The 13,328-nt window shown below is 31.9% G+C and overlaps 1 protein-coding gene across 1 annotated transcript in view; it reads left to right on the plus strand.

Moving 5' to 3' along the window:
* Nucleotides 1-13,328, plus strand: part of LOC144253892 (A-kinase anchor protein 9-like) — a 110,443-nt gene that overhangs the window by 31,778 nt on the left and 65,337 nt on the right. The window contains exons 8-10 of the mRNA XM_077796552.1: nt 615-2,975; nt 10,615-10,828; nt 12,550-12,712. Coding sequence (XP_077652678.1) covers nt 615-2,975; nt 10,615-10,828; nt 12,550-12,712 — 2,738 coding nt within the window. The remainder of the gene's footprint in view (nt 1-614; nt 2,976-10,614; nt 10,829-12,549; nt 12,713-13,328) is intronic.

Raw genomic sequence — 13,328 nt, forward strand, 5'->3', positions numbered from 1 at the left:
GAATCCACTTTAGTTCTTGTTGTTTTTCTCATTTTATAGCATTTGTCCATGAAATACCTTCAAATCACTAGAATCCAGGGGAGGACCGGTATTTATTTTTTTTGTTTGTTTCTTCTGAGAATCCAGGGGAGGACCTGTTTTTATTTTTTTGTGTCTTCTGAGAGTGTCTAGAGAGTATGTAGTACTATAACTAGCCATCAGAAATACTTAATATTTAGAATGTTGACCAGTTAATAAGAAAAATGAAAATGTGATGGTTTATATAGATATTTTAGTCAGACTGGTTTTTGTTTTGTTTTGCTTTTTTGGTGGTGCTAGAGATCAAACCCAAGGCCTCACACATGCTAGGCAAATTAGATTGTATTTTTAAATTTAAATATTTAATCACAGCACAATGTAAGAGAAATTTCTTCCCAAGAAGGGTAAAACTGTTATATTGTTTGCTCATATATACTGTCAGGTAGATAAGTCCTAGGTCTCCTTGTACTGGGAAAAACGGGGGGCAGGCCCAACAGTTGCTTTTTATAGAATTACATAAAAAGGAGACACCCATAAGAAGTTGCCAGAAGCTAATAATGTCATTCTTATATTTTCATTTTCTTTTCTTTCTAAAGGAACAAGATGAAATAGAAAAGTCAAATAAAAAAGAATTACAGGAAAAGGAGGCAATCATCCAGGCATTAAATATAAGAATAATAGAAGAAGAAAAAAAGAATCTTGAGCTAAAAGATCAAGTCACAGCCATTGAAAAATTAATGAGAGAATTACAAGAACAATTTGCAAGTATGAAATTAGAGCTGGCTAATTCTAAGCAAAAAGAAAGACAATGTTCTGAAGAAATAAAACAGTTAATGGGTACAGTTGAAGACCTTCAGAAAAGACATCATTACACAGATTGCCAGTTTGAATCTGATGTGATAGAAAGAATGGTGGAACAAGAAATGCAGAAAAGATTAGAACAACTCCGAGCAGAGATGGATGAAATGTATGGGCAACAGATAGTACAGATGAAACAAGAGTTAATAAAGCAACACATGTCACAGATAGAGGAACTTAAAGCACAACATAAGGAAGAAATTGAGAGTGTTTTAAAATCACATTTAAATATTACAATTAATGAAGATCAAATAAAGTTAATGAATGTGGCAATAAATGAACTGAATATGAAATTACAAGATACTAATGCTCAAAAGGAAAAACTCCAAGAAGAACTAGGAATAGTTTCAGGAGAAAAATCTACTCTGCAGAGACAACTTGATGACCTTTTTGAAGAATTGAACTTTTTAAGGGACCAAATTCAGAGAGCTAGAATGATAATAGCTGAACAAGAAAGTCAACTGAATGAAGCACATAAGTCCCTTAGTACAGTGGAAGCTTTAAAAGCTGAGATTGTTCTGGCATCTGAATCTAGGAAAGAACTAGAGTTAAAACATGAAGCAGAAGTTACAAATTACAAGATAAAACTGGAAATGTTGGAAAAAGAAAAAAATGCTGTATTAGACAGAATGGCTGAATCACAAGAAGCTGAATTAGAGAGGCTGAGAACACAGCTCCTATTTAGTCATGAAGAAGAACTTTCGAAACTAAAAGAAGATTTAGAAGTTGAACATCGAATAAATATTGAAAAACTTAAAGATAGCTTAGGCATTCACTATAAACAGCAGATAAATGGCTTACAAAATGAAATGAGACAAAAGATAGAAATAATGCAATTTGAAAAAGATTATTTGATAACTAAGCGGAATCAGTTGGTTTTGGAAATTTCAAAACTGAAAGATTTACAGAAGTCCATCATGGATTCAAAATCAGAAGAAATGACCCTTCAAATGCATGAACTCCAAGAGGAAATCGAAATATTAAGACAAGAAAAAAAAGAAAAAGGTACGCTTGAACAAGAAGTTCAGGAATTACAACTTAAAATTGAATTATTGGAGAAACAAATAAAGGAAAAAGAGGATGACCTTAAAGAAAAGTTTTCACAACTTGAAGCAGAAAATAACATTCTTAAAAATGAGAAAAAAGCTATTGAGGACATGTTGAAAATTTATGTTCCTGCTGAACAAGAAGAAAAATTGATTTTCATTGACTCCAGCAAGTCCATATCCAAAGATTGTAGCTGGCAAAAAGAAATGGAAATGCTTGCAAAAGAGAATGAGGCCCTCAAGCAACAGTGTATTCAGCTAAATGAAGAAATTGAAAAGCAAAGAAGTACATTTTCATTTGCTGAAAAAAATTTTGAAGTTAACTATCAAGAGTTACAGGAGGAGTATACTTGCCTTCTCAAGGTAAAAGATGATTTAGAAGATAGTAAAAACAAACAAGAATTAGAGTATAAAAGTAAACTTAAAGCACTTAATGAAGAGCTTCATTTACAAAGAATAAATCCAGCTACAATCAAATTGAAAAGTGCCATGCTTGATACTGACAAGGCTTTTGTCGCAGAGCCATTAGAAATCTGTGAAGTTGTTGAGAAAGATACAACAGAACTTATGGAAAAACTTGAGGTAACCAAGCGAGAAAAGCTAGAATTGTCAGAGAAATTGTCTGATCTCTCTGAACAATTAAAACAGAAACATGGTGAGGTTAATTTTCTCAGTCAAGAAGTCAAATCTTTAAAGCAAGAAAAAGAGAAAATTCTATTGAGATGTCAAGAGCTAGAACTCCTAATTAACCATCATAGAGCAGAAAATATAAACATGTGTGATGTTCATTTAAGCTCTTTACAAGATGGAATAGTAACTATTATAAGCAAGGATTCTCAAGGATCATTATCTAATGTAGGTGAAGATTTTGGAGAAGAATCAAAAACAGTAGTGGAAGAGAAATTTTCTTTTGAAAATGTGGCTATTAGAAGAGAAAGCAAGCAAGAACAGTTATTTTCACCATCAGTAACAAATGAATCCTCACCTGGGACAGATCAATCAAGTGAAAATGATAAACTCTATCAGGAACTTTATGTACTTAAATCAGAACAGGTATGTTTATTTATTTACATATGGTATAGCACAGTGAAAATGTACATTTCATGCTAAAAAGAGTTTTCACCTTCTTAAAACAAATTCATAAAAGAGAATGAAAGTGAATCATGTAATTCTCATTTGGATCTATCATTTATCATTTAATTTTCCTATTTTTTCTTAAACACTGTTTTTCTTTTAGCTAATCTATTATATATTCTGCTCAGGAAATAAAGCAATATTTTCTTTGTAAAGACAATAGTTTAAATATTATTGTTTAGAATCTCAACTTTACAAAAGTTATTGATTTTATAACTTAGTATTTTGTTGCAATTTCAAAGACTTTTAGAGTTTTTATTTCATACTGGCCTTTTTCAAGGTTCCACAATTGTGAACAAACTCATGAGTGTTTTAGAACCTTATGCAGTTGTTCAATAGTTATAAATTCTTTTTTCTTTGTGCAAGAAAAACACTTAAGTCCTAGAGTTTTTTGAGTTTTATACCTGAGGAGGAAAAAAATAGTATTAATTCTCTGTATAGCTAAAGAAATAAAACACATAAAATAATAGGTTGTTTCCTTTTATGTCAGCTATTGATATTAGAAATAACAGAAAAGTCTGATGTGTATCTTCAGTATGATAATGCTAAATAAACTTTTTATAATTAAAAACATCTTTTAGCTATAGATGGACATTTTACCTTTATTTTATTTATTTATAATATGGTGCTGAGGATTTAACCCAGTGCTTCACACATGCTAGGCAAGCTCTCTACCACTGAGCCACAACTGTAGCCTGCTAAATAAACTTATGTGTTTCTAAAACTTAGGTAATAAATATCTTTTGCAGATATAAGAGTTTAGTGTTGAAAGAGAGAAGAAGTTAAGGAGTATATATTTCAGTGAGGAAGGCAGGTAATAAATGAAAAAAATAAGACAGAAATATTGTTACAGTCTATGAAGAAATAAAACAGGGAAGCTCACAAAAGAAATTGAAAATGATGGGTGGAGGTGGGTGGTGGTCTGGAGCTTGGAGGAATTAACACTTGAACTGAGATTCGAATGAGAGGGAGGAAGCTGCATTATGGAAATTAGAGCAGTTGTACCATGAGTAAATTTGAGGAACTGAATTGAAGGCCTATGTAGTTGAGTTTGAGAAGAGTTTGAAGAAGGAAAAAACTCAATCATAGGGAGCCCTTATAGACTTTGTAAGTTTAGATTTTTATCCCTAAGTACAATAGGAAGTCATTGGAAAGTTTTCTGTTTTTATTTCTAATGACATGTTCGTGTTGATGATCTTATCAAATGTGGTCATACTTTACGTTTTTAATAACTTGAATAGAGCCAGGAAATTCAAATTGCTTAACTACTATTGCTATGTTAAATATTGCAAATTGTTTTTAAAACTATAAATGATGATTACTCCTAAAAAATGTCAGACATAATTTAAATTTTATTAAAAAACATTATTCGAAGAAGACCTGAATTTGAAGCACATTTGTCAAATTGGTGAAATTTTCTTAATAGGAATTTTGTTTCTGTATTGAAGATACTTGCAATGGTATTTAGATACTCTCTCCTTGAAATTAACTAAACAAAGTGAAGAAAAGCAAGTCTGTAAATTGCTCCCATTTATCATTACTAAAATAAACCCCGTCATTGATACAGAGGGGAGTAAGGTATGTATGCAGGTGGAGGGAAGCTCACAGAAGAAATTGAGCGGTGACTTACATAATGATACTGTTTACTTGTCTGAAATACTGCAGAGGCAACAAAATACTCCTACTCTCAGTATTAAACTTAGTAATTAGAGCAGATATATCTCACTGAAACCAAAATAAATGTGTCTGTTAAGAATTTTTAACTGGCCAGCTGCAGTGGCAAACGCCTGTAATCCCAGCTGAGGGAGGCTGAGGCAGGAGGCTAGTGAGTTCAAAGCCAGCCTTAGCAACAGTGAGGCGGTAAGCAACTCAGTGAGACCCTCTCTCTAAATAAAATACAAAATAAGGATGAGATGTGGTTCAGTGGTCGAGTGCCCTGAGTTCAATCCCCAGTACCAAAAAAGAAAAAGGAAAAAATAATTTTTTAACTGAAAAGAAAGAAATGAATAGTTTTGGAGTATAATTCCAGATTATCAGAGAGTCTTTTCAACATTGGGGTGCAAGAAATAAGGAGTGGCAAGAACATTATAGATATTGGCTAATTATTGATGCTGAGAGAAGCCATAAATTCAAGTGTGTGTGTTTAAAATTGGAGGTAATTATTGGTATTGTAAGAGATACTTGAGCTTAGAAACATATACTGGAGCTTAGAAACCTCAAGAGGAACCATAATATCAGTTCTGTGAGTGAAGAGACACTACTATATAGGCTATATAGACAGCTGCTATATCCCTAGTACCTAGAATAATGTTTTGCACATGATCAGCAGTTAATAATGTTTTATGAATGGACGAATGAGGGGTGAATAGGGGAAATAAACAACGCCGTTTTATCAAGAATCAGCAGTGAATCAGGATAGGCCTTCATGTTAGAATGAAAATTAGAATAGCTTTTGTCGATTGCTATTTAGCATTGTTCTATAAGCCCTAACCATTCCAAAGATAAAAAGATACATGGCATAAATAGAAATAGATAATTCACAGGTGTAATTAAGAAATTGAGAAAAAAAATCTAAGCAAATAAACCAAAAAACCTAATGTAAAATAAATGTCAAAATTAGCCAAAAATATGTAAGACCAATATAAATAAGAATACTTTAATGAAAAATATTTGAATAAATGAAAAGTCTTATTTCTGAGTGGGCAATTTTTTATATTACAGAATTTCAGTTATCTCTAGATTTATCCAACTTAAAAAGTTACGGAAATTTGACTTAATTGGTTTATAGTTCATCTGGAAGGGTAAATGCACAAGTAGAGCCATGAATATTTTTTTTAAAAGTAGAATGTATGTAACATGATATGTGAAAAATAATTTTTAGGTTTAAATATTATCAATTTAATAAATGAGATATTGAAATGAGTTAAGTATTCAACAGCATAGAAACGTGTCAAGAATATCTACATTCAAAGGAAGTAGAAGGAAGGAAATAAAGAGTAAAAATAAGAGAACTTGTAATAAACAAGTGGGAAAATTTTTCAAGAACTTTGGAGGTTTATTATTTGAAAAGATTATTTACAGGTATTAGATCTCCAAAAATATGACCAAGGGGGAAAAACACATAAGCAAAATCAAGAATGAAATAAGGATATAAGTACAGGTACCACAAGAAATTTTAAAAGTCATAAATAATGCTACAAATAATCTCTGCCAATAGATTTGAAAATATAAGCAAACTCTAGATGGTGTTCTGGAAGAATATAAATTACCAGAACTAATGCAAATAGAAATGAATAAGTTCAAATGACCATTAAATATAAATGAATAAGTCAGTAATCATTAAAGAGTTTGAAGTAGTGGTCAGAAGTTTTCCCTTTTGCCTCATCTCAAACCAAAATGCTAGACTTTTAAGACCATTTTACAAGTGATTCTTATTAACTCTCCAAGAACAAAAGTGTAATTGTCCATTAAAATAGGATTAAAGAGAGAATAGAAGAAGAAAGGAAAGAAGAAAAACTGAAGAAAGAAAAACCACCCAGTTCACCTTAGAAGGCCAATATTAATATGAAGTCCTGATAGGAATTGTAAAGAAAATAAAATTGTAGAGTAATCTAACTTGTAAGTGTGGTTGCAGAAATTCCAAATAAAATATTAGCAAGTTATACCAAGAGTGGACAAATAGCTAAACATTTGAAAAAAAATCTGTGACCGTAATCTCTACATTTTTATGTAGCAAGACAAAATCCATGATTATTTTAGTACATATCAGAAAAAAATTCATAAAAAGTTTGACAGCCCATTTGTAAGTTAAAAAAAAACTTTAGGAAATCAGGAGTAGCAGGGAAATTTTCTATGATGCTGATTTTCATCAAAATATTGACAGATTATATTTCTGATGGTGAAATTTAGAAGCATTTCCATTAGAAGCAAGTATAGGACTAGGATACATACCCATTGTCAACATTACTATTGCAACATGGTTTTGTAGTTCTTAGTGAATGCTTCTCCAGTTCTTGCAATATGACAAGAATAGGAAATGAGAAAAAATATGAACAGAACAGGCAAAACTTTAAACCCAAGATAAGATGTTTTGAGTTTTTGTTAAGAAAATTATAAAATATTGAAGGACACAAAGACCTGAATGTGTGCTAATACATATCATATCCATAATGGAAAGATACAAAGAAAAATATCAGTTCTCTCCTAATTAATAGTTCTATTCAAAATTACAATAAGGTTTCTTAATGAATGTGGAATACTGATTCTAAAATTGATATAGAAGAGTAAATAGCCAAGAATACTCAAGACAATCCTAAAAAGTATATATTTTGTTATCAAAACTTATTACAGAATCATTATAAACAATATGGTTTGATGCCAGGATGGTTAAGTAGATCAGTGGAATATAATAAAAAGCCCAGAACAGATCTATATCTTGTAAAAATTTAGTATGTGGCAAGAAGGCCCTACAAATCAATGAATCACTTAGTGAATCTCTACTACATTCCAGGCACTGTTCAAGTCATTCATAATTTAACAGTGAATAAGAATGGTCAAGGAAGAATAAAGTTTACTTTTTAGGGTTTAGATGAACATTAGAAAATACAGACAAATATTTCTGGTGGTCTTAAGTGCTATGAATAAAATTACAGTATGATAAGAAGAAAAAGATCTCCCTAAGTGAAGGGCTTTTTTTTTGCATAGGGTAGGTCAAGGAAGACTACTTTCGTGAGATATTTGAGCAGAGACAAAGGAAATCAAAAAATAAACCAAATTAGCAGAAGAAGCTTAGAGTATTCAAAATTGTTTGGGAGAAAAAAAAAAAACAAAATTGTTTGAGCACAATTGACTTTTGATACTAGAGGTTAGAAGTTAGGGAATTAGATCCTTGTTGCTTTAGGGAAAAAAATCAGGTTGGTTAAAAATGTACACATAAGAAGAAAATAGAATCTTAAGATAGGGAAAGACTTTTAATAAAGACAAAGCATGGGAAAAGATTTAAAATTTTTATTGTATTTTTTAAAAACAATAATGTAAAACAGATTTGAGGACTGGGACTAGATATTTGCCATGTATGTAAGTTGCAAACAAAAGCTATCAAGAATATAGAAAGAACAATTAATGTAACAAGAGGTCCAAAAATAAAATAATGGCAAAAGATGTGAAAGTCATGTGCCTGAAAAGGAAATCAAAGTATCTAATAAACATGGAAATATTCTTTCAACCTTACTATTCAGTGTAAAAATAAAATAACATTTTATACCCATTAAGTTGGTGAAGTTAGTCTGATATAAAGAATGGTGAGGATGTGAGTATATAAGTACTCAACCTTCTGGTGGCATTGTAAATTAGTACTGTCATATAAAAATAATTTGATCAAATCTAGCACAGTTAAAAATGCACTATCTGTGACCTAGCAGTTATATTTCTAAGTAGTTCTCAAAGTGTGGTTCCTGACCAGAAGCACAGCATTACTTGGTAACGGGTTAGAATTCAAAGCTCTTTGACCTCTCCTAAATCAGAAACCGTGGGGATGGGGATAGGTTCCTAAAGTAACCTGTTTTAATAAGCATTCCAAGTGATTCTGATGCATGTTACATTTGAGAACCACTAATTAGAAAGAAATTAGCACATTTATCTAAGGGCCTGTGTAAGAATTTAACAGCAGTATTTTTTTAAATATCCAAAAATTAGGAATAAGCCAATTTATCTCCTGAAAGGAAATGGACAAATTTTGGTATAGTCATAATACCACAGTTAAAATGAATTAACCTGTTGCCTACATGCTGCTAATTTTTTGTTTGTTTGTTTGTTTGTTTGTGGTACTGGACATTAAACCCCCGTTACCTACATGGAATAATACCAGAGACATATTGAATGAGAAAATAAATTTGTAAAATTAATATTATTTGTGTAAGTCCATAAAAATACAAAATATACAGAGCATTGAGAATGCAAAATGTATTGTAATGAGAAGTGATAATGTAAGAATTGGACTGGATTTGTAGCAAATTATGATTATGGTTGCCTGTGAGGAAGGAGTGATGAGAACATAGAAGTGTATAGGGAGTATAGAGAATGAAAAAAATAGACAAAATGTTATAGTACTTGTTAATTTGGGTTTTGAGTTTATTGCTTGCATTTTTCCATATTTAAAATAGTATTTTAAATCCAGGCATGGTGGTGCATGCCTGTAATTCCAGCTGTTTGGGAGGCTAAGGCAGAGGAGGGTTCTAAGTTCAAGACCAACCTTGGCAACTTGTTGAGACCTTGCCTCAAAAAGGGCTGGGGTTGGGATTGTGGATCAGTGGCAGAGCGCTTGCCTCACATGTGAAGCACTGGGTTCGATCCTCAGCACCACATTAGAATGAAAATATTGAAAAAAAAAAGGGCTGGAAATGTAACTCACTGGTAGAGAGCACCCCTGGGTTCAATTCCCAGTGCCATGAAAATAAAATATTATTTGAAAATAAAAATGAAAGATAAGGAAGAGCCAAGACAACATGAGAGAAATTGGTATGAAAATTTGTTCTCCTGGTCTCCTTGGCTAACTACTCTTACACAGCTGTAGTCGATCCATTGCTGATAGTCCTCTTAGGGTTTTTAATTGGACCCTGCATCTTTAACTGTTTATTTAATAAGATGTATAAAACAAAAAATACATTCTGTAAAACTGATGGTCCTCCATACTCACTACAGTATCTGTAAACCAATGATGATTAATTAATGATTTGATTAGTTCCATAAAACCAGTGGGGAATGTTATAGGCCAGGCTATATGAGCAATGACCAAACAGACTTCATTTTACCCTGAGACTCCATATTACGTAAGAAGTGTTTCTCCCATAGGAAAGCCCCATCACTGTACCACATTACCAATTGCCTAGCATAGCCTACTTGCAATACAGAATAGCAATTCTTACACGATGTAAAATTGTTCTCTTTGGTTCCCATTTTCCTTGGGCAGTGTACCTTATTGGGGAATAATTGATTAGATGTTAGTAGCCATTCTTTAATTTGTATTCAACTAGGGTCACTTTGATCCATATCTCTTTTGATTATGCAAAAATCCCAGGAGAAATGAATGAGATGAAAATTTGATTAAGACATTGCATTGTTTCGCTAATGGCTTTATTCAGCTTCTGTACTACTTCTTGCTTGCTTGCTTGCTTGCTTGCTGGTTGCCAAGTCAATCTGGATGTGGTTTTCGCCTTTAAATATCCTAAAATGTTGAGGCTCTAGGCTGTTTCCTGCAGAGACAACTTGTTCCTGTTAGGGAGCAGTCCTGGACAGTCAGAATAAAGACTCTCCAATATGGACAAATCATAAGCTATACCAAATATCAAAATTTGCTATAAAATTGAGGTAATGATACTACTCTCCTTGAAAAAGTAAGTAGCTCAGTATAACTGAATGAAGAATGAAGAAAAAAACGTCATTGGTTCTCTTATGAAGTTTTAAATTATAATTTATTTCTCCTCTTGTTTTAGTATAAGCAAAAAGTAAATAATTTTATAGTAAATTATTTTAAATTTTTCTAATATATATTCACTTTCAGAATGATTTAAGGCTACAAATGGAAGCTCAGCGCATATGCCTTTCACTGGTTTATTCAGCTCACGTGGATCAGGTTCGTGAATATATGGAAAATGAAAAAGATAAAGCTCTTTGCAGTCTTAAAGAGGAGCTTATTTCTACTCAAGAGGAAAAGATCAAGGAACTTCAGAAAATATACCAGTTAGAACTACAGAATGTAAAAACACAAGAAACAGGTAAATAGTTTCTGACTTATAATTACCATGAAGCATCACTTAGAGTCCACCATTTCATAATTCTGTCCTTAGAACTCACAGGGGAAGGTGACTTGTGTATCTAAGCCCTAGTCTTATTTGTTCATATAATCATTGGATATTCATTCAAGTGCTAGAGAAAACTAAAATTACTGAGTCATTTTCCCATAAGAAATCATAATCCATTGGGAAAGCATATATAAAATAAACTGAAAATTTCTGAAATGTAAAGAATGGAGGGAGAAAAAAGAGTCTTGTCTTTCCTGGGGAGATGAGTAGGATGAGGGTATGGACAGGAGTAATTGGGTTGGAAATTTGGGGAAGGCTATGGAGTCTTAAGCATTGAGCTCTATCTAAGATTGCATCCATTTGGGAGAACTGGGAGTTCAGGTTGTGTTAGCTAGATAAAACTGGAGAGATTGGAAGGAGCTTGATCAGGAAAGGTTTTATGTACTCTGATGAAACATGTTTATGTTTTATGCTATTGGTGATAAGACCTACAGCAGGATTTTAAATAGTGGGAGTAACAATAAGATTTTTATTTTAAGGTGATACCATTAGGATCAGTTGGAAGGGATGAAATTATTGATGGGAAGACCAGCCAGATTGAATTGAGAATGATAGAAAGTTAAGTTCAACACTTAGAGTTAGGCTCTAGTTTGTCGTTAATGTTAGCAGAAATTAAGAATGATACCCAAGTTTCTAGCTTAAGAAACTAGAGTATGGTTCTAGTCATAGAAAGGAACCAATCTGTGAAAAAAATAATAAATTCAGTTTTAAATACATTGAGTTAAGAATAGAATACTTATTGACTTTGAAAAAATATATAGGAGTTAGTTGAAAATAGAAGTCTGAAACCTGGGAGAAAAATTTAAGTATGAGGTAAAGATTTATAATCAGCATGAATGTCAAGGACAAGAGGTCAAGGACAAGAATGAGTTATCCTGGGAAACTAGAGAGTGAGTTAAAAGACCAAGATGGCATAATGGGAAGCAACAATGTTAAGGGACCATACAATGAACCATAAACAATTAGTCACAGTTAATGTTTTTCTTTCATGATTATTTGGCCAGTTAACTAGACTTCTTGTGTTCAAGGTATCTCTAGGCCTTCACTTTTGCTTTTAGTAATGAGTTTTATTATTGGAATTGCTTTGGGGAACAGAATAGAATTTCAAGCATATCAGATAATACCATGCTTTTTCACTTCAGGGGTTCTTTGAATGTAGTAATATTTTAAGTTTGTATTTTTTTTAATTGATATCTTCTTGAGATAGTCTGTCCACTATTTCCCAAATTGCATGTTAACTAATGGCTCATTTAATTGGCAAAAAAAGTTAGTTTAGTGATTAACTATCAACATTTTTTAGAAATAAAAATAAAAGAGGAAAATGAAAGGTGTGAACTACTCTCCTCTGGTCCCTTTTCAACACCTCTTTTGTTTCATGTTTCTGAATTGTTTTAAAGATATAAAATTGTTGAATTTAGAGATACTATACCATAAGGATAGGAGAAATGATCTTGAATCACACTGTTTTCTTGTTTTTATCAGTCAGAATGAGTCAAATTAAAACCTGAGTTTCACTCAAAACATTTTTCAAAGAATAAATATTTTTATACATTGAAATAAAATAATTGTTATTTCACTGAGAAGTTTGTATTGAAATGTGTATTGTCTTCTCTTCCTGTTATCTTCTCTGTAAGATACCAAAAAAATTAAACAACTTGAAGAACAAATTCAAGAATTAGAAAACTTCATATGCTTTTTTCGCCAACAATTGAAAGAAACTGAAGAAAATCATAGGGCAGAAATTTATTCTCTACAGGAGAAGCTTCAAGCCATTAGTGAGGCCACAGTGGACACAAGGTATCTATTTACTTAAAACTTCATTCAGCGGTATTTGTAGCTTAGTAACAATGATAGTATCTTCTGGAATGGTTATTTTAAGAATAAAATATAACTTTAACAAAGAGATAGGATGTAACATTTTTAAGAAATAAGAGCAGGAGATAATTCTGTATCTTTAAAATGTGTGAAATAAATGTTGGTATAAATCAAAGACATTTTATTATAGGAATTATACTTTTATAAAGATGTTATTATTAATCTATTTTCTGAATTATAATAAGTCAGGTAGTAGACATTTACTTGTTTATTCTATGCCTAGGCTTTGATATGTTGATGTGGTGAATACTTAAATAGTCTAAGTATGATCATTCCACTATGACTTGAATATACTCCATTTGATTGTCTAATGCTCAAATTCATCATGTCCCAAATAGAATCCTGATCTATGAGGAGAGAAGAAATGATCCTGAATTACCACTATTTATGTTTTCTTGGATCAGGATCTTCTAAAATTTGCTCCTTCTGTAGCCATCTTCATCCATCACGACTCCTTTCTGTCATAACTCTCTGCCATTCTATGAAAAAAATCTTGTTTTTTTTTTTTTTTAACCTTCAAAGTACATCAAAGCTGTGC

The sequence above is a fragment of the Urocitellus parryii genome, chromosome 3, assembly GCF_045843805.1.
Source record: "Urocitellus parryii isolate mUroPar1 chromosome 3, mUroPar1.hap1, whole genome shotgun sequence".
Classification (NCBI taxonomy): Eukaryota; Metazoa; Chordata; class Mammalia; order Rodentia; family Sciuridae; genus Urocitellus; species Urocitellus parryii.